General features: G+C 45.4%; 4 protein-coding genes across 5 annotated transcripts; 3 read left to right on the top strand and 1 right to left on the bottom strand.

Annotated features, from left to right (window-relative positions):
* The first annotated feature begins 2,074 nt into the window (after positions 1 to 2,074).
* LOC120707626 lies at positions 2,075 to 2,982 on the top strand. The gene has a single exon (XM_039992557.1). It carries the CDS (start codon positions 2,271 to 2,273, stop codon positions 2,703 to 2,705), a length of 435 nt encoding a protein of 144 aa, XP_039848491.1. The 5' UTR covers positions 2,075 to 2,270; the 3' UTR covers positions 2,706 to 2,982.
* A 4,559-nt stretch (positions 2,983 to 7,541) lies between these two features.
* LOC120707625 (replication stress response regulator SDE2-like) lies at positions 7,542 to 12,997 on the bottom strand. The gene is made up of 4 exons (XM_039992556.1): positions 12,924 to 12,997; positions 9,888 to 11,707; positions 8,668 to 9,211; positions 7,542 to 7,863 (listed from the first exon to the last, which is right to left on the bottom strand). The coding sequence occupies exons 2-4, from the start codon at positions 10,517 to 10,519 to the stop codon at positions 7,696 to 7,698; spliced, it is 1,344 nt and encodes a 447-aa protein (XP_039848490.1). The 5' UTR covers positions 10,520 to 11,707; positions 12,924 to 12,997; the 3' UTR covers positions 7,542 to 7,695.
* Positions 10,761 to 17,222, top strand: LOC120707623 (beclin-1-like protein). Of its 2 annotated transcripts, none has more exons than XM_039992555.1 (10): positions 10,761 to 10,776; positions 11,948 to 12,276; positions 12,422 to 12,592; positions 13,014 to 13,138; positions 13,569 to 13,617; positions 13,978 to 14,130; positions 14,243 to 14,328; positions 15,359 to 15,430; positions 16,336 to 16,485; positions 16,890 to 17,222. In XM_039992555.1, the coding sequence occupies exons 2-10, from the start codon at positions 11,980 to 11,982 to the stop codon at positions 17,026 to 17,028; spliced, it is 1,242 nt and encodes a 413-aa protein (XP_039848489.1). In that variant the 5' UTR covers positions 10,761 to 10,776; positions 11,948 to 11,979; the 3' UTR covers positions 17,029 to 17,222. The 2 variants fall into 2 exon arrangements, with proteins under 2 accessions (XP_039848489.1, XP_039848488.1); XM_039992554.1 differs by lacking the exon at positions 10,761 to 10,776 and adding an exon at positions 10,794 to 11,081.
* Positions 17,223 to 18,993: 1,771 nt separating this feature from the next.
* Positions 18,994 to 24,500, top strand: LOC120707622 (long chain acyl-CoA synthetase 4-like). The gene is made up of 19 exons (XM_039992553.1): positions 18,994 to 19,179; positions 19,464 to 19,527; positions 19,643 to 19,732; positions 19,877 to 19,933; positions 20,344 to 20,392; positions 20,543 to 20,619; positions 20,966 to 21,005; positions 21,094 to 21,188; positions 21,374 to 21,541; positions 21,636 to 21,746; positions 21,826 to 21,913; positions 22,264 to 22,330; positions 22,419 to 22,494; positions 22,594 to 22,711; positions 22,823 to 23,071; positions 23,391 to 23,530; positions 23,639 to 23,821; positions 23,923 to 24,042; positions 24,143 to 24,500. Exons 1-19 carry the CDS (start codon positions 19,034 to 19,036, stop codon positions 24,179 to 24,181), a joined length of 1,977 nt encoding a protein of 658 aa, XP_039848487.1. The 5' UTR covers positions 18,994 to 19,033; the 3' UTR covers positions 24,182 to 24,500.
* The last annotated feature ends 197 nt before the right edge of the window (positions 24,501 to 24,697 follow it).

The following is a 24,697-nucleotide window of genomic DNA, read 5'->3' as shown; positions in this document are numbered from 1 at the left end:
GCTGCTATCTTTCTTGATCAAATTTAAAAGGCCTCGGCAACTAGACTCATCATCCAGGACCGTTTCAAACAACTCATACAGAAAGAGTACTGTTGCAACGCTGAAATATGTTTTTTATAAAAAATTGATTGTAATAACCATTTTGAGTTCTTGCGCTCGGTTCACCTATAGACCACGAGAAGACCTGTCTACGTCCCGCGCCGTGGCCGTCCTTGCCCCTGTTTGGAATAAGATTGTCACAGCCCTGAAAAAAAAGAAAAAGAAAATAAAGAAGAAAATGAAAATCCCCCGCGGGCCCCACCGGTCAGCCACCCTTTCCCTTCCCCTTCCCCTGCTCTGTTCGGCGCCGCGCGCTGCACGCGTCGTCGCCGACGGCCATCCTCGTTCTACGTGCTGGCCATCCTCGTTCCGCGCGTCCTTATCCGCACGGCCGCCCGCTCCCCCTTCCCTCTAGCTCCCGTGCCCGACCGCTCCGCCTCAAACCCTAGCCCCGTCGTCCCCAAATCCTCCATTACCGCCGCTCTGAGCTCCGCCGGCCGCCGCGATTCGCCGCCGCCGGTGAAGTCCTCCACGATTCAGCACGCGCACCCCCTAATCCTACCCCTCCTCGACCCGTTTCGCCCCTAACCCGGCCCCCTCTTTCCCCCTGCAGGGCCGCCGGCGAGCGCCCTCCACTCGCCGCCGCCCCTGCTCGTCGCGCCGCCCCTCCGCTGCCGCTCCTCGCCTGCGCCACCGCCGGTGAGGCTCGCCGCCACCTCCTTCTCCCCGTGCGCGCTTCCCCCTGGCCGCTCCGGCCCCGCCTCGCGCCGCCGCCGTCTGCTGGCGCCGCTGCGTCACGCCGCGCGCGCGGGCTGCGCGGTGGCCGCGCTCCTAGGCGGGTCAAGGCGGGCGCTGAGCCTTGACCCAGCCTGGGCGGGCGCTGACCAGTGGGCCCGGCCTGTCGGCCTCTGGGCTGGCCAGGCCCGGGTGTACCTAGCTTTTAGCTAGGGTTTTCATTAGGTTGAATTGTCTGCAAACTTGCAAAATGTGTAGAAATTCATGTATAGATCCAAAAATTATGAAACTTGTTTTGTTGGATTCCTCTATCTGAGATCTACTTAGGAAAAATATTGTTTTGCATGTTACTCTGCTGTAGATTTATCTATAATTTTATTTTGCAAAAGTGAGTTTAATGCTTGGTTATTTGTGTACTGCTCGAAAAATATCAAACTAAATTTTGATAGACTCCTTGTGAGGTGTAGTTTTCAGTGGTGCATCTTACTCATGTGTTTCCTTGCTGTTCTTTAGGGTTTCATTTCGATTTCGTGCTTGCTTTCCAAAATATGGTTTAATATAGAACTTTTTGCTGGAAAGTGAGAAAATAGTAAAACCAGTTTTGTTAGCTTTGTTTTCATGCATAGTATCTATGATAATTTTCTTGGATTTGTTTAGTTCAGGTTGCTTTCTTTTTTTGTTTTACTTTGTTTAGAGTAGCTGAAAATTGATCTATTTATGGTTATTTATAGGAAAATGCTTTTTCTGCAAAACCAAATTTGTGGTTATCTATATGGCTTTCGTGAGCCAAGGCTTGTAAGTGAAGTTTGAAACCCACATATGTTGAACTTGTAATATTAAGCTGTGAACTCTGATTGTATAAAACTGCTCTTTGTGGATTTTTGGCGATGTATTTGATTGTAAACGGTATGTGGATATGCTGATTCTGGGCGTATGTTGGAGCACATACCGGGACTACCGGATTTGATATTATTTTGGATGAATGACGTGTCGGTTATTCGTGTCTCTAGGTGTGGGATAACACGTGGCACGCTCTCCGGCAAGCACGTGTTAACTCTCATCTGGATGATAATAACCGGCGGTTCGTTTAAAATAGTATCAAATTGGGCGGTTCTCACAAAGATTCTGTCGGGAGGAGCTATAATTGGATGCTAAACTCTAGCATATAATAACACTTATACATATATTAAATTTTTTAAGTCTTAGTTAAAGTTTAGTCTATTTTATTAGCATTTCCGTTTGAATGAACTAAATTTTAGTTCATCTTATAAGCACTTCCGTTTGTGCCAGCTAGTACTAAAATGTAACACTTTCACCTTCACCTCTGAAACGGGCCGGGGTCTTCCCCTTCGCGAGCTCCAAATAAAGCCCGGGCGGGAGCACCGAAGCGCTTATGCCAATCCGAACACCAACACTCGCTAGTCTCTACTGTCTAGTAACTAGTCACTTGGTCACTGACCACTAGTCCCGCTCCACGCACGCGCAGAGAATCAGAGATGGGCAACGCCGGGTGGAGGCGCTCCAAGAACGACGTCGTCACCGAGGCGGCGGCTCCCCCGTCGTCGAGGCGCGCGGTCGTCATCACCGCGCGCAAGCAGCGGCGAGACGACGACGTCGCTGATGATAAGGAGGAACAGACGACGTGTGCGGGGCGACGTCGTGCTCGTGCAGGAGGCGTCCCGCCGCGGGCCGGCGGCGGCGGCGGCGCGGCCCCGGCAGCCGGCTCGGTGGCAGTGACGGTGAAGGTCGTGATGAGGAGGAAGGACGCGGAGGCGCTGGCGGCGAGGCTGAAGGCGCAGGGCGCGCGGGCGCGCAAGGCCAGGATGGCGGAGCTCAGGGGCGAGCTCCGGGCCGCCGCCGGCGAGCTCCGGGCGCCGTGCCGGCGGGACGCGTGCTGGAGCCTGCAGCTCGCGCCGATAAGCGAGAAGTAGCTTTAGTGCACAAAAGTGGTGTGACACCAGCTAGTTCGAGCGCCGGAGATTGCTTGGAAGTTTGGTCGCCCGTGTCCTAGTAGACTGACTCCTAGTTGCCGTTTCAGTTGAGTGTGTATGCAAGTGTGGTTGGTGACCCGGCCGTGTGTCTGTACTCTGTACATGTAGCGGAAAGAGGTGGCCACTAGTTAGTCGGATCACCGTATATATACGTTGTCTACCTTCAGTATGCTCTTCTCATATCCACCATGTATCCCCTGGTTCGTTACCAAAATGGTTGGTTTGGAGCTGTTGATTTCAGATTAGAACGGAGATCGAGCATCCGAAGAATCGGATAGAACGAAGTGGCCAGATTTCCGCTTCTTGATCACGACACAACACAAGCATGCCGTCGCGATCGCCTCGTTACCATCCACCCTCTGTTCGATCAGTTGCTAGCTTTTCACCTCGAGGCTGATTCAAGGGCTTGGCTCTTATCTTCTGCCCGGACCTTACCCTTTCACGCTTTTACCTTGAGCGTAAAGCAAAGCGACGGGTGCAAGTGGTACGACATGGCTAGTGATGCAGTCGATTTCGCCACCTCATGAGTGGCGCGAGGGCGTTAAAAAGACCGGTGTATCTTATACAATTTTAAGTTAAAAATATATAAGGATCAAGTTGAATTGTGAGGAGAACTGGGCCGTGACCACCGGGGGATTGGTGGTCAGCGGGGGCTTGCAGGTGGGGGTAGCTGTTACAGCACCAGTCAGCTTAAACATGTGACCCCGCCGTTTTCACGCCACGGGCAGTCACAAACTAAACAACAGAGCGGTCACTCAGTTCTGGAAGGAGTACTGATGACTCACGGTTCCAAGAAAAGGTAAACGAATAGCTTATGAGGCGAGGACCATCGGCGAAACTTGAAACTAGTAGTAGTGCCTTTTTGAAGCCACCGTGGGCCGTCACGATCATTCATAGACGGACCGGTTCAAAGTTTTATCGTGATCAGATTTAAGAGGGCAACATGACCCTCATCCAAGACCGTTTCTCAGCCAAGGCAGAGCAGAGAAAGCTGTAACTGCGAGATCAGTAAAAGCGAACTGTGAAGGTTCTTGACGTCGACGCCGCGATAGAAGGCCCCAACCTCATACACTGAACTGGTCGGAGAAATAGTTACAGAGCTCTCGTGGAGTATTGTGATCTGGCTGTGGTTATGCCCCCCTGAATCCCTCCGGGCTACACACACAGGATAAGTTCAGCAACCTGAATGCCATGATTCGCCTCAAAATGAACTGCCATGATTCACCACCGAAGGGAAGATGGGACGGTCAGAGGCTCAGAGCTTCACAGGGAAGATGACCTAGCAAAAGGGCCCCGCGTCGGTGAAATTAGAAGGAAAAATGAGCTGAAGTGAATTCATTCGATAAGTTATCATATTCAGTTTGTTTTTAAAAAATATGTATATGTACAGCTTGTGCCATGTGACGGAACCGCCAAATTAAAACTCTAATTAAGTGTAATGGCCGTCATTTGAACACATCGGGCTCATTAGCTTAACGGCTTAATTTGGCGATCCTTTCTCAACCCACGTCCCGATCGAAACATCACCGATAGTCCCACGCGAAGGTGGGCGCAGATGGTACAAGCACGACACATAATTGAAAATACAACAAATATGCATAAGGCTTTACCTTAAGTTTTACAAACTAAGTTTGAATAAATATATAATTTACAACTTTGCATTACTGAGATCCGGGTTCAACTAGAGGAAAGGGGCATGCAACTACCAAAAGTGTGCCCTAGGGATGTCCCTAACTAAACGTCTGGCTCCATAACCTCCCATCCCTCTGCATCCCGGCGGATGAACTTGACGCAGCAGAGACAGAAGTATACGTCTGCGTGTCCTGAAATAATTGTGGCAACAAACCCTGAGTATACTAATACTCAGCAAGACTTATCCGACCAGTGGGTATAACTTAGCCCACGTATCTAGACATGCAAGGCTTTTGGCTGGTGGTTAGCTTGCAGAAAATAGCGACTAAAGTAATTCCTCACTTTCCTTATTTTAGCCCAAGTTCTATATAAATTAACATAGTCTAATATTTGCATAACCAAATCTAGAGCAAACAAGTGGAGCAATAAATAATAATTCATATGTTCATCAACATAGGTACAACCATCATTCCATCACAACACTACGCTGCGACGCAGTGACCAAGGTGCTCATATCCGAGAGCGACTGACGGCGAATCGATTCGATTTAACCTTGCAAGGTGGACCTAACTAACACGGCACGTAAAAGCCCCGTCGGACCACACGCACCAACCCTTCCCCTTCCCGCCTCGAACTACAGAACCACCCCACCTTCATATAGTCAGCCGAGCTCACCGTGAGACCACCAAAAGTAAACATATGTATCCCGTTTCTCCGTGACTACTCGACTCGCCCTACGGGGTGGTGATGCAGTTCTGTACTTTCGAAGTGAGGCAGCACTAGGCTTATCGGTTTCGACTACCTCCTACTCCCGGCATGCGGTTAGTACAGTTCAAACATGATCAGCAGGGCCAACAACGGCTCGGTCCTTAACCGACACAGGCGGAACTGCACCTCCCCCGCCCGGTCTCAAATTCTATTCTTTCTTTCATTCCAAGGACTGCTGCTATCCTATATCTCGCGAGTAACCAAAAAATTACTCGACTTCTACCAGACCCTATCTAGCATAGCATTTCTATCGTCCTATACGTACCAGTACAACTCAAGGACACCTAGGTTCATGCAACTAGGGTTTCAAACAACTCCTAAACGTAATGCATAAGTAATAATTACATATATAGGTGTCATAAGTTAAATTAATAGGATGTGCACCGGGACTTGCCTTCGGACTGCTGCTCAGAGCTGGGGTCAGACGGGCCTTGGGCCGGGTGCTCACACCTCTCCTCCTGGCTTGCGTCGGCTGCTCCTGCGGTGCCGCAATCACCTCAAATACGGCGCCCTCAGCTGCAGATGCTACACGTATGCATATGAAATAAATAAGTGCAGCTCAATGATGTAACTATTTTACTCCAACTGGAAAGCCCTGCGGACTGTCCGCGCCCAAGTGGCGGACCGTCCGCCGTACCATTCTACCGACCCACCAGAGACAACAACGTCTCTGGAACAATTTCTAATCCTACCTGCGGACTGTCCGCCCCCTTGGCGGACCGTCCGCAGTTCACGTATTCAATCCTCCAGAGACGGCAACATCTCTGGACAAAATCCTAAACTCTACTGCGGACTGTCCGCGCTCAAGTGGCGGACCGTCCGCAGTTCAATCCTGCGCACCCCCACCAGAGACATCGTCTCTGGACAAACTTCAAATTTCAACGGCGGACCGTCTGCTCCCCTATAGCGGACTGTCCACAGTCAATTCTGCTAAACCACCAGAGACAACATCGTCTCTGGTCGAAACCTAACCTGACCGGCGGATTGTCCGCGCCTCCCAGGCGGACCGTCCGCGATGCATAACTTTTGACCCGCGCCGCGAGCGGCAGCAAGTGCGGCGGCGGCGGCCGTTCACCGGCGCCGGCGACACACCACGGAAGGGGAAAAAGACCGGAAGGCACACGGAACTCACCACGAATCCATTCCCGCGGTCGGTTCGAGCGGAGGACGACCGGAGAAGCGGATCGACGTGGAGCAAAGCTTCAAGCACCTCCAATGGCAACCGGCGGTGGCGGGGGATGATTCCGGTCGTAAGAAGCCGGTCTAGGGGTTGGGAAGGTGGTGGAGGTGCCGAGGAAGGTTCTCGCGCGAGGAATCGAGGTTTGGTGGCCGGAGTAGGGAGATCGACGGAAGGGGGCGACGACGGCGTGAGCGCTCGAGCTCCGCTCGGCTCTAGACGAAGTGAGGAGGAAGAGAGGAATGACAAGTGGGTCCCACATCCATCCGATAAATATCTGGACGATGCCTGGCGGACTGTCCGCCGACCCCGAGCGGACTGTCCGCGAGGCAGGTGTTACATGCCATTACTGGGGCTAGATGTTGATGGAATGGACAGTTAACTCTCTGTCTCTTTGTTTACTGTCGTTCTCTTCGGAGAAATTGATTCATAATTGTGTCGATGGTGCTCAATTTCATATGATATAAATATCTGGTTTGAGGCAGCAAAAGTGAGGTATTTGTATATTTTCTTTTATCTGGGCAGTAGGGATTGTGAATGGCAGGGGTAACCGAAGATGTACTGCTAACCTTAATGCGATTATAATTAACAACTTTAAAATGAGCAAGTGCCTCCTTCAAGCCACATTGCCACAATGAGGTCTTCACAATCATAGACCGGAAGACAGTTGACGTCCACGCCGGACAAGTAAATCAACCTCGTACTGGAGCCACGACCGCTGAAGGTTCACTGAATTGCATCTCAGAAAGAGAAGGAAAAAGTACACTTAGTTGGTCAAAGAATTTTGTCCCCGAATCGTTGAATTCAGTAGTTAAATGTGGATTTGTCCGGCGGGTCATGTCCTTTTTTTTTTCGGGTCATGTCCTGTTGGTTGAGTTTGAGCGTCTAGCCGCAAAGAAGGCCCCCCCGGCAAAGGCAAGTCATGCTGGCCGGCCCAAACCCCGACTACTGCTGGTAACGGCTAAACAAAGAGGCTAACTAAATGGCTCGCCTCTTTCCATCAGAAATTCAGAACACGACCTGAGATATGCCTATACTATCCCATTTAAACCATCGAAGAACTGAGCAGCTCTACCCAAGAGGCATAACAGGTACTGTCGCACTTTTCGTTTGCCCGCGTTTCATGTGCGAAGTTAGCAGCATCACAAATTCAAACAGACCTTAAGCCAAAAAGAAGGTTACGGCTAGGAGAGCAGCAGTATACATACATGATACATGCATCTCATTGATTTGACGTGCCTAGCCAAAGGCGTATGATCATCTTACAACAGATTTCAAGTATCTTCAAATACAGCTCAAGTTTTGCATTTTGTTTCCTTAATCATAGAACCTGTTACATGCTATTATTACTACTCACTTCCTCCCAGTCCCAGCAGTGGGCTTTGCGAGCAGCTTCTTTGGTAGCTTGTCCAGTGGAGTTGTCTTCAGAAGGAAAAGTCGGGCAGCTCGCTCCTGTAATGTTCCACCGCATTTTAGTCCACGACTTTGCAGCTCCACCTTGAGCTTCTCCAAGCCAAGTGTCTGCATGGCAACAGCAGTGAGGCAGGGAAGATCATAAATCAAAGTTATGGATAAAGCTCATACAGAAAAGGAAAACAGTGATTAAACAAAACCAAGACCCTCCTGTGTCTTAATAAGTAGATGGATATATTTCATATGGGAAAAGGGGGAAAGACATGAATCCAGTAAACCGTGCTCACACAGCCAAGTACTCTATGGGAAAATGAGTTATGCAAAACAATGAAATCAAATGGATTTTATTAAAGTAAAAATAATGATCAATTATCAAAATAAAATTAACAAGTGCATATGAGTAAAACAGAATGAAACAGGGGACTGACACAGTGCTTTAAATGGCCATTCTCATTGATGCACATTACACTTTGTATGTCATGATATCTACATGAGCTGATTACCCATTAATTTCCAAGGCAATCCCATTTGCCAATTCATATGAATTAGCACAAAAGGAAAACCCAGTGTTTGTCTAGTATTGAAGGGATAACTATAGAAGCTATAAATAATGCCATTATGATTGACTTGGTACCTGGAAATAGTTTGAGATTTAAAATACAATCAGCTTATCATGACACAATAGTACCATCAATGGGGCTTAGCAATTGAACAGTTACTCAATTCCTAAACTCCTTACCTAATGGTAATCATGATTTATGACAGTCATTACTTATGACAGTATAATCCTTGAAAGTAATGCCTCTAATTTATGACAGACATTGCTTAAAGAGAAAATGCATGTCTAGTGCAGAGCTACAATGTAATCATGATACCAAAAAAGGTACGTCAAGAAAAAAGTACGCAACATACCTCCAATTCTGCAGCTGAACTGTACTTTGCCAGGTCTAATGGTTCTGAATGAGAATTGCTGACATCAGTAGATTCTTCTACTTGAGTCACCTCTGGGTTGTTTTGATTTGAAGCAGCTGAAGCAGTGCCATCCACATCTGCTTTGACTCCATCTGATTTCAGCACTTCTTCTGAAGGAACTACAGCACTGCTCACAGAAATGGGCTGATCCGCTACGTCAGTCTCCACACTACCATCAGATTCAACATCACCACCTTCAGCCCCTGATCTCACTGTCGGTTCCACACTTGACTCAACACATTTTCCATTTTCGTCTGAATCAATGTGCTGGGACTTTTCACCTGAGGACTCTCCTTCTGAATGTGACCCAGAAACGGAACCCAGATCAGGCTTCTCGTCCTCACTTTTGCTGGATCCATTTGAGCAATTCCCGTCATCAAGAACTATGGATTTGGCATCTGTGCCCTCATCACCTTCTCTATCCTCATCATCCATATCACTGTCACTATCGCTTTCATTGTCTTCTACCTTATTCTTTCCCAACCTGCACAATGGAATTAAATCAGGTACTTGACAACACAAACAACAATAGCAAACACTCATCCATTGTCAGTATAGCAAGGTTCTAAAAAACGCTAGACGCTAGGCGAACGCTTGCCTATGGTTTAGAGTTTTTTGTGATTAAACGTAGATTGAACATGATTAAACGTGTGTTGTGATTAAACGACACTGTGATTAAACGCAACGCTTGGCCACCGTTCAGCGTTTAATCAAGATTAAACGACGTTTAAAAACGTTTTTTAGAACACTGCAGTATAGTAAATTTGATTTGGTTTAATCAGCTACCTAAAAACAAAATGCAGACTTACAGACACACAACTATCTTTATACGCAATCATCCCATAAACGACTTAAATTTGCGGCTTATAAGGCAATCTGACGTGTTTAGATTTGAGAACCAAACATGAAGTTCCTTGCATATTACTTTACTCACAGACATTAGGGAGTATTAGAAGTAAACATGTATACATAACAATTAACATCTCAGAGCAACATAATAGAACAAGCTTGGCATTCAGAAGACACAACTTGGCATATTTCCCAAACGAAATGGGTACCGATTTTTCAGGACATAAGCAGCTCAATTAAGGAGATGAAAAGTTGATATTCCAAATGAAATGCAATTCAATCAACATGTCGAAGGATTGGATGCTACTCACCAAATCTTAAACTTCTTGGAGTCTGCCCCAGGGGGTGGTTTAGGCGCGGTCTTCCTCTTCCCAAGAGATGCACGCACGGATTCCTCAACCGCGTTGACGCAGATCTCAGCATCCTTGCGGTACTTCTCGAGGTATTTGTCCACCTCGGCGGCTGAGGGCCCACCGCGGCGGCCCGCCTCCTTGGCCTTTTTCTTGATGAAGTCCTCGGCGAGCTTCTCGAGCTGGCGATCCGCGGCCTCGGCCTTCCATTCCTCGAGGCGGCGCTCGGCGTTGACGTGGCGGAGGCGGCGGCCGTTGATGTCGCGGCAGGCGTCAAAATTGCTGGTTTTGTTCTGGCCGGCCTTGGAGGCGGCCCCTCTGAGGAGGGAGCCGAACCCGCCCTTGCCTCCCCGGAGGCGGAGGAGCGCGGACGCCGAGGGGAACTGTCCGTCGGCGGCTGAGGTGAGTACGGACGAGGGCGATACGTCGAGGCGGCCGGCGACGAGACGGAGCGCGGCGGCCGGAACGCGGGAGAGGGTCGCGACGGCATCGAGGAGGGCGGCGCCGGAGACGCTGGGCGTGGTGAAGCGGAGGCAGTGGGTGCGACCGTCGAGGAGCCGCACCAGGATCTGGTACTGGGTGGCCTCTGCCATGGCGGATGGCGGTGACACACCAAACCACACCAAACCCTAGCCCTCGCCGACGTCGTCGAAGAGAGAGAGGGAGAGGAAGAGGAAGAGGAAGAGAAACTTTTCCCGAAGAAGACGTGATTTGAAGAAGGATACCGTCTTCCAACCCACCGACAGGTGGGCCCATATACTCTTCTCCGTTTCCGGTCCCACACGTCAGTTACGCCGTGCTCTTCCCCGCGCCGTTTGGAGTTGCCCGATTCCGTCCGCGTCTTATCCCGGTGGAGTCATATTCCTCCGATTAATTTCAAAAAAAAAAAAACCCCTTCTTCCTCCGATTCGATCTCCCCTCGTGCCTGAAGGGAATCGCAGATACAGGGCGGATTTGGTATCCGCGAAACGCAAGGGCAAAGGCCGTTCGGTTCAGCAAGGAGTCTGCCTAGTGGGAGCGTGGTGCCCGGCGAGATGAGGCACCTGACCGGTGGCCGGAGCGGCGGGGCGGGCCAATCCGTGCCGCGGTTCAGGTGCCAGGAGTGCCACGGCGCGCTTGCCGTCGTCGGGGACGCCGACAGGCTCCCGGCCTCCGGTACATTTGTCGCTCATCCGAAGATTAGCCATCCCGTTATTAGCCCATCGATTCGAACCAGCCGATTCCATGATTAAATTCTTTATTTGATGATAATAGCATGAGGAGTCAGGCACATTTGAATTATCGAAAACTGCACGTGCATTTTTCTGATGGAATGCACTAAACTGTAATTGTTTCTAGAAATTGCAGTGGTTTTGGGTGCGATTTGGGGAGTCACGGGTTTACAATGCATAGTGCGCGATAGGGATTGGAAATTCGACCCACTGAATTGCCCGTGAGGTGCTGGACAAGTTGAGGTCATATAGCTTTAATTTTTCGTTACTGACTTAACTGGAAATTAGCAAGTACCCACGATCCATCATAGTGCGAATGTTGCATATTTATGTTATGTCAAACATGCTTCTGGTTGCACTGTTCTCTTGCTTTGTTTTTTTTTGGAATAGAGGTGTTCACCCACAATGGAACCTGCATGACGACATCCAGGATAAGCTAAAAGGCTAAATCAGCAAATACTTAGCTGTAATTCTTCTGTTGAACTGGGAAAAGAGTTGCTGCCTTGATCTTAAGCCTAAGAATTCTTCATTGTTTTGTTTCGATGATGCTGAAAACTGTAATTTCTTGAGCTGCCAATGAGGTTAAACGATTCAGTTATTCTGGTGCTATGCTACCATTTGTCATTTTCCTTTTAAGCTTTACTGTAGATATCTTCTTTTAAATTGATACAGAATTTTGTGCCACAGATTTGACCTGGCAACCATCATTTAATTTCCTCTCTTTTTTCCCTTTCCTTCAAGCACTACCCATCAAGCTTCTCCACCATCCAAAATATTGGCTCTTACGTTTTGTACCATTAATGGATGCAGGTTTGCATGCATCTGCTGTTCAGGGTTGTAATATGGCTGCAAGCAGGATGGACAATTCTTATGTAGTATTATCGAAGAAGAACAGATCTAAAGGTCTTGGAATTCCCCCATGCCCACGAAGTGCTGCATCCCCACTAACAAGACCAATAGAGGACTCATATATTATGCTTCCACCTCCTACTGCTTCCATATACAAGACTTCTTCCTCTGAAGGAGATGGTGCGCAGCTGCTGCCACCAAGTTGCTCCTCGCCAGGAAATAATTCTGGTTTTTTCTCTAGTGTTACTGTATTAAAAAGAGCATTCGATATTGCGACCTCACAAACTCAGGTAGGATTGCTTACTTAAGATGCATCAATATTGATTGTATGAGGGTTGCTATTGTTGTCATTCATATTTTTCTTTATGTTTGTGCTATTCAGTTATAGCATTATTTTTTGTGCAAACGACTTAATGATCTAACTATGTTATGCAGGTTGAGCAGCCACTTTGTGTTGAATGTATGAGAATTCTTTCTGATAAGATGGATTTTGAGATTGAAGATATTAATTCTGATATCAAAGCTTATGAGGCTTGTCTTCAACAACTGGAGCAAGAATCCTACAGCATCCTCAGTGAAACAGATTTTCAGGAGGAGAACCGAAAGGTGACGCCTGTTGGCATATATGATTTGATCATAAACTAATTAATGAACTTTAATCCAGAGTTTACTATTTAGTTTGTATACTTCCATCAGCATGTAAGAAGATGATACATGATACTGGAAGCTAATTAATGAGGTTAAATGATGATGAATATGTAGCAGCATTACATGGAAATCAAATTTGATCTTTTTACTATGAAGCTATCATATTAAGTGGCATGAAATGAGAAAGTATACCTTTTATTGAAATAGTGCTCAAGCAGTTAACACTTAACAGCCATATTTTTTAATAAACCAAACATAATATATTGGAAGGCATGTCCATGTTACCAACCTTATTGCAGAAGCTACAAGAATTGTTTGTTGGTATGTGTAAGTTGTAACACTTCTGTAAATTCCATTTGTATTCTTTGCTGCAATTCAGATTGAGGAAGAAGAACAGAAACTTAAAGCTGATATTGAAGAAGCTGAAAAGCAATATTCAGAAGTTAGTTCTGAGATGAAAGATCTTGAAACAAAATATAAACAATTTGAGGAATTGGAAGAGCGGTTAGTTTTTGTTCTCCTTCCCATTTTTATTTCTGGCATCCTCTTGTTATTAGTTTTAAAGTTTGTCTACAGGCTGCATTGTCTTGAACCATTTTTTTATTTATTTGGCGCGGACAGTAGGCTCTCCTCTTTGTCATGCTTGCAATGGTTCCTATTTTTCCTGCTCTCCTTTGTTTCTTCCATATAAGAGGTTGAGCAATATTGCACCCTCTTCACAGAAAAAAGCAAATACTTTGCTGCTACTTTTTAACTAAATAAAATGTTCAATATAAGTTGACATAAAAGATACCACCACTGGAAAATAGTTATCACGGGAACATCAGGCCACAACAATTATGCAGTTGTTTACACAGTCTGAGTGTTTGGTGGGCCCATGTTGTTTATAAAGCTTCAACTACTAAGCAAAGCGTATGTGTCATATTTTTGGCAGGTATTGGCAAGAATTCAACAGCTTTCAGCTTCAGCTGACATCTAATCAGGTATGCTTATTACAGGTCATGGATATTATACTTGTTAAAATAGCAATGCACCGACCTAGTGTTGTCATACATCAAAATGTGTTGAAACCTTACATGAAATGTATAGACAATTAGACATCCATTCTGTTCCATGTTAGTCAAAAGTTCACAGTTTACTGATTCTATGTTAATTTTGTGATCATATATTTCTTTCATCCCAATAATTGCATACTGTTTCGTAGTGCCTTCTTGTTTGCAAACAGCAGCACAAATCATGATTCCTTATCTATATGCATGTTTTCCTATAGTTGAATTGTTTTCCAACATTTTCTTCTGTCGCTGATAGTTTGCTACCTGAAAAATTGTCACTTCACCATTCAGGGAGAAAGAGATGCCATTTCAGCAAAAATAGAAGATTCTCAAGCCCATCTGGAAATGTTAGAGCATACAGATATTCTGAATGATGTATTCTATATTTCACACTATGGAATATTCGGAACAATAAATAGCCTCCGACTTGGACACACTCATGTGGTAGGTATCCCAATTGCAAAATGTAAAGATAAGACATTGATTCACTACATTCTATTTGAGGCACACTTCTAATACATCTATTTGATTAAAATCTATGTTACTCTTATCTTAGGTTGAGTGGGATGAGATAAATGCTGCTTGGGGTCAGGCTGCACTTCTGTTGCATACCATGGCTCAGTATTACACCCCGAAATTTCAGTATCCTTGGCACATATAATGACAGTTTCTTTAAGTTTATGTAGCTGTTATTCATTGAGAAGTATATCGAAATGATTGGCCTATATGCCACCTGCTTCAGTGCATTTTACTAGGTTGACCATGTTGACCGTGTTTGGTTTTTTCTGGTCATTTTGATGTATATACCTGACTATACTTTGGCTCAGAGAAGCTATGTCCAGCAGCCATCTTCTCTGTTTGTTAGGAGTGCATGTCAAAATATATTTTAGCTCTAATAACCTCAGTTCTGCAGCCGTCTCTTCTGCTATCAGGGGTGTGTTACTGCCAATGACAGTAGTGAAATAGTATGTGTGTTAAATGTAGTTAACTGGTATTCCTATGTTTGGTTCACAGACTAACTTGTCATCCCTTTGTCATGCCACAGTTGGTTGATTGCTACATTTGTCTGTCTGTTTGGTTTACTAGCCACATTTCGTTAGCCCCCAAGTTCCATGTGTCAAACACTCAGTTTTTTTTACTAACTTTGCCACACTTGTGGCTAGGAATATGTTGAACAGACTTTACCGCACCTATTTGGTTCATGTCCATAGATTGCCACAGTTATCTTGCCACCATAATTTTGTAGCAGCAAATAGGTCCCAAATGCATTGTGGTGAGGAGAAATTTGGCAAGCCAAAGTGTGGGCAGTTAACTAAACATATGCCACGGCTGGTCAAACTTGGCTGCTTAATGTGTAGGTAGCTGCAGTCAGGAGTCACAAACCCCCCCAAACAGGGTTTTGGCATTGTATAATCTGGCAACTGGCATTAACAGAAAAGATGGTGCTGGGTGGTGGGGTCAATACGTCTTGTGGCTTGCTAGGTGACCACTGGGCATTTTTTATTTCTGTTTCTCTCTCGGCAGCATTAGCATTATAAGTGCAGTTTTTTTATCGCTAAATTGCATGTTTCACTTTATTGATTATATTTAGATGGCAAATGTTAATACTTAGCCTGCTACAAACTGTTCTAGGGATAAAATTGTGCTTTTGAGTTCCTCAATGTTTGCATAGATACAGGATCAAGATTCATGCTGTGGGAAGCTATCCAAGAATCACAGACATCAATAACAAAACACATAAACTGTAAGCTTTCTGCTGGCAAATGTACTCTTTTGTGTTTGCCCCTTTCTATATGGTTTGTGCTTCAATGTTCCTCAATTATCACTTTTTTATGGTTCATAATAAATTGGGAAAAGTCCATTTAACACCTAGAACAATTTTGATCCTCTGAACAAATTTTCAACTCCTTTTACTCCCCTAAACTGTCTAAATTAGCCCAATCTCGTTGTCATTTGTCCCTGGACAAGTTCAACAGTTCAAATTTTGTGCGGTGACAGACGACATCATAGTCTATGTCCAAAAAAGACTTTGAGTTTTCATGCATTTTCATGTCTCCTCTCCATAGTTAAAACTAATATCAGATGCTCCTAATCTATGAAGTAACCACAAAAAAAGTATGATATGTTTTGTACCCTATGATATCACCCCGCAAAATTTGAAATTAAATTCAAAACATGCGAGGAGAAACAAAAAGGACAGATTTCATTAGATAGAGGGTGGGATTGTAGCAATTTAAACAGTGAGTTTAGGGTAGCAAACGAGATGAATTTTTTCTGGAGGGTCAGCAGACAGTGAATTTGTATGGGGTAGTAAAATGGTCTTTTTCCTAGTAAATTTGTTTGATATCTGATTAACAAACCTTCTTATCTAGTAAGACATATAGGCAGATATGCTAGTTTTTACTGAGGCGATATAGTGATTATCAATTGTTTCTTGGCTTGGGCTTCAGATCAACATGAAAAATTCTTTTAAGTAATAATGAAGTGGTGTAGTACACTTAAAATTTTAACTTGATATGAAAACTATGTTAGAAGGAACCAAGTATTCCTTCTATTTGCCACAAAATTGCTTTGGTCTTTTTCTGCATTTTCTGTTCACCTTGAATGGGCATGCAAATTTGTCATGCTTTGGGTGTGAATGATGTTCAGGTTTGGTCCGGCAAATGTGTTATTCAGCACCCAATATGATAATGCCATGACATTGTTTCTGACGTGCCTGCAAGAGTTTGCTGAGTTTGCTGTAAGTTTGGATAAGGAGAAGAATGTTCCACCTGACAAGTCATTCAAGCTCCCCTATAAGTAAGATTTTCTTGGAACTCTGGTGTTCTTGTATTATGCATGCTTACAAATCATGTCACTCACACATCGAAATTTCTCTATTTTATGCTTATGACATCTTCTTTATTTTGAAACTGTGCCTAAAGAAATATTTTCGTGACTGAAGATTCCTATCCTATCTGATGTTCAATTTGTTTAACTGCATAGTGTTTCAGTTGTGACCATTAAAATACTGAAATATGGCTTGTATGGTTGTGATATCCATTTGTTTCTTCTGTTCATTCCTACAATTTTCAGTCTAGCGTACATGCAGGAACTTTGTTATTTTGCGACAAGCTTGACAATTAACAAAAAGCTGGAAAATATCTTGTATCGGCATGCAGCTTTGATCGCATAGTTGCTAATTAAGATCACCTGGTTTACAGGATTGATGGTGATAAAGTAGGGGGCTACAGAGTTGTCCTAAGTGATTTCAATACGAGGGAGAACTCGACGAAGGCGCTGAAGAACATGCTGTGCAATTTGAAATGGGTTCTCTTCTGGTTTATACGCACCACGAGTTAGTGCCCTCCTGATCATTGCGCACGTAGAGCTGAAGCTTTGTTTAGCTTGAACAGTTAGATTAGATGGTTTCAGTACAGGCTGAATTACTGAGCCCTAGGAGCTGATTGTAGCCCCACATAGCGACAAAAAGACGCATTTGTACATAACTATAGCATTTTTTTAATAAAAAAAATCTGTCACTTGTTGCTTGCAAACTGCTCCTGTTCTACGTGTGCTCAAGATCTTTCCCCCCTCAGAAAATTTGGCAGGCCAGGAGCTGTGCCATTCACTAAACACGGAAAAGAATGTTCTGCGTACAGTTGTTTATTACTTTGGACTGAAAATATAAACGAAAATGAGATACGCCGTATCGAGAAGAAACTAATGGAAAGAGATGGTGCGAACCTTTTTTGGGCATTCGGGTTACCCGAAAATTTCGGATCGAGCATTTCGAATATTAAGAATTTCGGGTTTTTAAAATTGCTACCTGAAATTTGCATGAGAAAAAAAACCAACAATTCGGGTACCCGAAAATTCGGGTTCGGATTCGGGTATCCCCGAACTACCCGAGAATTTTGTGAGATGCTTCCTAAATTTGTATCATCTTTGCAGGAATAAGAAAAGAAATTAAAAATAAAGTCGATTAGTAAATAAAACCGCACACAAGCTAACTACACAAAATAAAGGCAGTAGATCTCACATCAGCAAGAATAGTGGAGCAGTAGCATTAAATTGTTTACAAATCGACGCCCAAAAAAAAAATCAAAGACAACTTCAATCGGGACCTGGTCCAGTGGTACTTGCAGCCATCCTTTCGATTGACACCAAGTTGCAGCGGAAGGAGCCCACACCGAGGGGGCAAGCTGTAGCGGAAGGAGCCCAGACCGAGGGGGGCAAGCTGCAGCGGAAGGAGCGCAGGGCCAAGGCGCGCTGTGGCCTCGCGCCCTCGCGGATGAGCATGTGCATGAGGGAGATTTGCAGCCTGCTTCCGCTCTGGGCAGACGACGGTGGCGGCGGAAAGCATGAGATGGGAGGAGCGCAGGGAGAAGATAAGGCTGGTGAGTGGATAGGGTTACTGGGGGTGGCGTGGTTAAGTGGGCCGGGATGAAATGTTGGGCCGCTATATATTAGGCTCATACAGCACGTTGAATAAAATTCGGGCCTTCGGGTTATTCGGATACTGGGATACTAAACCCGAATTACCCGTAATAATTTCGTGTATTGTGGCTTGTTACTCGAAATTATGTTCGGGTTTTTCGGGTTCGGGTTTTTTTGGACTCGGACTCGAATTTTTCAGATTCAGAGTTCGGGTTTCGGGTAATATGCCCGGCCATATTTTTTCCCCAAAAGAAACTGACCCACGAAAATCATCCGAGTTTTTTTTGATACTTAAAATCATCCGAGTTGATGGAGCGAGACGGCCGACTACAAGTTGGGCTTCTAGAATTAAAGAGCCGCAATGGATCGGAGTAATGGCCCTGTCGGGCGGTCCCATCCGTCCAGCGCCCCCAAGGCAAAACCTGTGACCACCAAGCCGCCAAGCCCACTGCCCGCAGGCTGCAGCTTACGACCGCTGAACCGGATGGATCCTTCTGGCGCGCTGTCAACGACCTCCTGATTTGGACACCGCAAAGGAAAATCCACGCCGCGCGCGGCACGACTGCGATCAACGCCCGCCCGGCCCGGTCCGCGGCCGGGTCGCGCACGCCGTGGCGCACCAAGCACGCGGATCCTCGGGGCACGGGGGCCTTGTTCGCCGGCCGCTGGCGATAGAGGTCGCGCCCGCCCCTCCGGTACGGTACGGGTGCGCGCGAGCCGCGTCTGCGCGGGTACAATACAAATATGGGCGCGGCAGGCTGGCGGGCTCCGTCGTCAGACTTTTTGTTCGGAGGGAACCACCCGCGGCTCGGCGCTCCCACGTCTCGCGTGATAAATTCGCCGTCCCGCTGCCGGGCCGCGTGTGCGCGCATGCACTAGAGAGAGAGAGAGAGCGAGCGAGGAGGCGGTGGCGGGATCATCATCGACGATGCAGCACCTGGTGCAGGTGGAGGAGGGGAGGGAGGCGGCGGACGGGGCGCCCTCGGCGGGGCCGACGTACCGGTGCGCCGCGGGGGGCAAGGGCGGCGCGACGCCCGCCGTGCCGGGGCTCGACTGCTGCTGGGACATATTCCGGTACGCTTCCCTTCTTCTCCCGCCGGCGGCCGCGCGTGATCCTCCTCCTCCCCCGCTGCTCTCGCTCCCATCCTCCGCGCCGTCGCTCTGCATGGGCATCTCGAATAGATAGATCTATTATCCCCACCTGGGTTCGCAATGCCTGGTTTCAACCTGGAATTCCGGATCACGTTCACCACTGGCATCAGTCGGCTGCGTCGATTCTCTGATAATTATTATCGTGTATCTTCAAATCCGCCGGTCCGGTGACGTGTCCGTGCGCATGATGCGCCCCCTCTGTGCAGTTTGTCCGTCGAGAAGTGCCCCGACAACAAGATGCTCGGCCGCCGCGAAATTGTCGACGGGAAGGTTGGTAGCCGCACGCGAGCCTCTATCTCGTTCTCTCGCCACCTGGTGGCTGGTGCTTGCTTACGGTTCTCTGTTTCCTCCCTGGATTCATTGGCGTCTCCGTCTCTTGCGTTAGGCTGGCAACTACACGTGGCTGACCTACAAGGAGGTTTACGACACCGTGATCAAGGTCGGGGCTGCGATCCGGAGCTGTGGCGTCGGCAAGGTGCAGACGTTTGCTCTGATTATTGCTCTGCGGCCTTCCATACCGAGAAGCTGGAACTGTTCCTCGTTTGTTCCATACTTCCATTATTCTCTGTAAGTTTGTGTTGATGGGCTGTTGAGATGACCCATGCCTGATTGTCTGTAGGGTGGCCGGTGCGGCATCTATGGGGCCAATTCGCCTGAGTGGGTTATCAGTATGCAGGTACGTTTATGGCATCAATATCCTAAGCCGAATTACAAGCATCGAGTCCACTTGCCGCTTTGTTCATTAAGATGTTTAGCCTAGAAGAATCAGTAGGCTCATAGCTACAAGCCCTACTTCTACGACTTTCTTGTTCCACCAAAGGAAAAATGGCCAGAGCTGTTTCAACTTTTCAGTAGTTTTTAAATTTATTGGAATGTCATTCTTCTATAGTCATGGTTTTAGACTTTGTCAATTGCCTGTTTGATCCTTTAATTTTGGGGAGAACATGCCTGGAAAACTTTCTGTAAATTTCTTGGATGTTTGGAAAAAATGCCCCGTATTCTACTGCAGTTCATGAATGTATTTATGCATCCTTTCTTTCTTTGACCATACCAAAAATTTCACGATGCTATTGCTTTATTGTGCAGGCCTGCAATGCCCATGGCATCTACTGTGTTCCATTGTATGACACGCTTGGTAAGTTTTTCTTGTTTCCGTGGAGCAATGGAAATACTTGACATTCAGGATTATCATGTTTGCAAAGCAACTGCCAAACTAAAACATGTTGTTTGGTTCATTTGTTAACAATGGCCTGCTGCCATCTGCCGTCAACTTCTATGGCTGTAGGTGCTGGGGCAGTAGAATTTGTGTTGTGCCATGCAGAGGTACAGATTGCTTTTGTTGAGGAAAATAAGATTGGAGAGGTATGCTTCGTTACTGTAACATTTGTATGATTTTTCCACCATAGTCAGCACAGTAAAAATTATTGCATCTTACAAGTTGCCATTACAGAAATAAGACATGATTGCGTCTCACATCACACCTATATATACTTTTTTTTAAGGATCTTTTCTGTGACTGAAAATGTTATCCTAGCAATCTACAATCATTATTTTGCATTTCCCTTGTAGCCACAAAAGTACATGAAAAATGTCATAGTTTCATTTATTAGAATAACCCATAGCACAGTTTGCTGTTTGCTCTAACTTGTCCACACTATCAGTGCAGATTTTTGTTTGACCATTTCAAATAATTCGTCGTTCTTTTCAGATACTCAAGACATTTCCCAATGCAACCAAATTTTTGAAGAGTAAGTTTGAGACATTTCTGGCTGTGTGTGTAATAACCTATAATATAGAGGATATGGCTTACTGATAGTCTTCCTTTTTTGTTTTAAGCAATTGTGAGCTTCGGTAAGGTCAATCCCGAGCACAAGGAAAAAGTTGAAGAGAATGGCTTATCCATCTACTCTTGGGAAGAGTTTCTGCAACTGGTAGGGTTGTCCCTTCCTAACCAAATTGTAGATGGAATAAATGCTTTGTTACAAGTAAACTCTGTTATGTGAAGGCACCTTTTCTGTTTCAAATTTCAACATTATGTATTTTAGGGGATATCATTGTGAGAAATATGACTTGATATATCCATTAGAATGATTAACCTTTTCTGTTTTACCAACAGGGCGGTGAAGAGAAGTTTGAACTCCCACCAAAGGAAAAGGATGACATATGCACAATAATGTATACTAGTGGCACAACTGGTGATCCTAAGGGAGTATTAATCTCCAACAAGAGCATCATTACCATTGTTTCAGCAGTAGATGAGTTCCTTAGCAACTCAGGCGAGGAGGTAGGCTACTTATCTACCGTATTTTATTTCAGTGTTTTGTATCCCAACAATGCACTGTCTCTTCCTTTTACAAAAACTTATTTTGATCCAACAGCTTCGTGAGGATGATGTTTACATATCTTACCTTCCGCTTGCTCATATCTTTGACCGAGTGATTGAGGAAGTGTTCATTCACCATGGTGCTTCAATTGGATTTTGGCGTGGGGTAAGAATAGGAAACACATGTTGTTCTAAACTCACTACCTTGCTCATGTTAATAATTGATCATAAGCATTCTATTTCAGGATGTTAAACTCTTGGTTGAAGACATTGGTGAACTCAAACCAACAGTATTCTGTGCTGTTCCACGTGTTCTGGACAGGATTTATGGAGGTACTCTAATTGAATTAAATATTTCTTTTTCCAACGAACGAACTGAGCGCAGAGCAGACTCTTGAACTTTCAATCAATCATATAACACAATCTCTGCCAGCGAGGTGGTGCATGAATTGAAGATTTTATTTTATTTACATACCTGGCATCAATCCATTTGTAACATATTCAATACTGTTATGTTATTCGAACCTCTGTTATCTCCTAGGAGAGGTAAAGATGTTGCTTTGTATGGGACTCTTTTTTCTCTCTATAATATAAAGATACACAGCTCTTGTGTGTATTCAAGAAAAAACAATGTTATTCAAACAGTTATCCAAATAATGATGTTTATTAGTTTTGTGATTCAGGATTGCAAGATAAAATCACAACTGGTGGTTTCTTGAAGAAGACCTTGTTCAATGTTGCTTACAAATAGTAAGGCTGTTATTAGTCTTAATCATCAAGGTATATGTTGGCTAATATAGTGATCAGGATCTAACTTTTACTCCAAATGATTGTGCAGCAAACAAGGTAATATGTTGAAAGGAAGCAAGCATGAAGAGGCTGCTGCAGTGTTTGACAAACTGGTCTTCACCAAGGTATGATGAAATGGCAAGAAGCTAGAATTTTAAAATACAATTTGATTTCTTATCGTTGCTTTTTTGCTGACTTGATTTGTGTTTTTGTACCATATATAGGTGAAACGGGGACTAGGTGGCAGGGTTCGGCTGATTCTATCCGGTGCTGCTCCCTTGTCTAGACATGTTGAGGAGTATCTGCGTGTGGTGACATGCTCCCATGTTCTCCAGGGATATGGTATGCTAGTCAACAAAATATACAGTTCTAAAATACATAAAATTAAAAACATGAACATTCGCCAAAAATATCTGACATTCTTGATTACCTATGCTTATTCTCTTCCTGTAGGACTCACAGAGACCTGTGCTGGGTCCTTTGTTTCCCTACCGAACAACATGTCCATGCTGGGTACCGTCGGCCCTCCGCTCCCATACGTCGAAGTACGCCTGGAATCTGTCCCTGAGATGGGTTACGACGCATTGTCCAGCGAGACGCCTCGTGGGGAGATTTGTATAAGAGGGGACACCCTGTTCTCAGGGTACTACAAGCGAGAGGACCTAACCAAGGAAATCATGGTCGATGGTTGGTTCCATACAGGTATCAATCTCTCCCCAGTGTCTGATAGTACGTCCACGTCATTTATCAAGAACAAAAAAAAAGGCTGTCCACGTTGGCATCACTGTTCATCAATGTGTTAAAAGTAGTCCAGAAAAAAAATGTGGGAGGGAACAAAACTTTCAGAGTCCTCTTGTCAACAAATTTATGGCTTGCATTCAACTCACAGGAGACCGATAACCATCTTGAAAGTGACCCTCAATTCAACTTGTCATCAAAAAAATCTTTGAAATTTTTCACAAATCCAGACTTTTTTCTACAACTTCATTTGTTCACTGTCAAATGTTGTTATTTACCACAGGAGACATTGGTGAGTGGCAGCCTGATGGGAGCATGAAGATCATCGACCGCAAGAAGAACATCTTTAAGCTCTCACAGGGAGAGTATGTTGCGGTCGAGAATCTGGAGAACATCTTTGGTCAGACTCCCGGTGTTGATTCGGTACAGCTCAAAACAACCTTCATCCACAACACCTACTTGAGTTTTCTGCAGCAAATTATTTCTAAACATCCCAAAATCTTTCCACTAATTTCCTATTGGTACCTTCAGGTTTGGGTGTATGGCAACAGCTTCGAATCGAGCCTCGTTGCAGTGGTGAACCCCAATAAGCAGGCTCTGGAGCGATGGGCAGAGTCGAACGGGGTAACTGGAGAGTTTGCTGCGATTTGTGAAGACCCGAAAGCCAAAGAGTTCATCTTGGGAGAACTAACCAAGATGGGTAAAGAAAAGAAGGTAAGGAACCTGGACAACCGGAACACATCAACGTCTATGTGAATGCTGCTGGTACCTCGGCAGCTTGATCTGACGCATCATTCTCTGTCTTGGCACGACAGCTCAAAGGCTTCGAGCTCATCCGGGCTGTTCATCTGGACCCGGTGCCGTTCGACATGGATCGCGACCTCATTACCCCGACGTACAAGAAGAAGCGGCCGCAGCTGCTGAAATACTACCAGGTACGACACAACTTCAGTTTCACACTTTCAGTTACCGCGCTTGGACGATCCATCCTCACCAAGCTGACCTTCGTCTGGATTGCGTGCTATTTGTCTGCAGAGCGTCATTGATGGCATGTATCAGAGCATGAAGTATTAGGCTCTTGTCGACTCGTGGCAGCACGGCACGGGGAATCGAATGGACCTCTAGCTAGCGACGTCAGCAAACTTTACGTGAATTTGGCGTACATTATGTTAGCTTGTCATTGAAAAAACTATACAAATGTTCCGCAAACAAAAAAAGAGTTACACACATGATAGTAGCTAAGTTTATTATTTTTTATCATTTTTCTCCTTAATTTTGGCGTATACAGTGGAGCTGTTTTGAGTGAACCAGTGTAGTGTTTTATTTTTTTCGAACGGAGAGAACTTATATTAAACTAACAGAGTATGTTTACAACCATGGTCTAACCAGAAAAGAACTCTCCTACAAATCTGCCCCAACTCGTGAGTCACTCCATTTACGCTCTGGTGGTTCTATGAGACTTTGAAGTGCTGAAATATTTACATCATCTTTCTTGTTTCCTCTATGATGAAACAACTGGTGGATCGGTTTGGAGTACTATCATTGAGAGCTTGTATTGTGATTCCAGCCAAATAGATCCCTTATAACTCA

The sequence above is a fragment of the Panicum virgatum genome, chromosome 5K, assembly GCF_016808335.1.
Source record: "Panicum virgatum strain AP13 chromosome 5K, P.virgatum_v5, whole genome shotgun sequence".
In the NCBI taxonomy this organism is placed as follows: domain Eukaryota; kingdom Viridiplantae; phylum Streptophyta; class Magnoliopsida; order Poales; family Poaceae; genus Panicum; species Panicum virgatum.
This window is presented reverse-complemented; position numbering and strand designations above follow the sequence as displayed.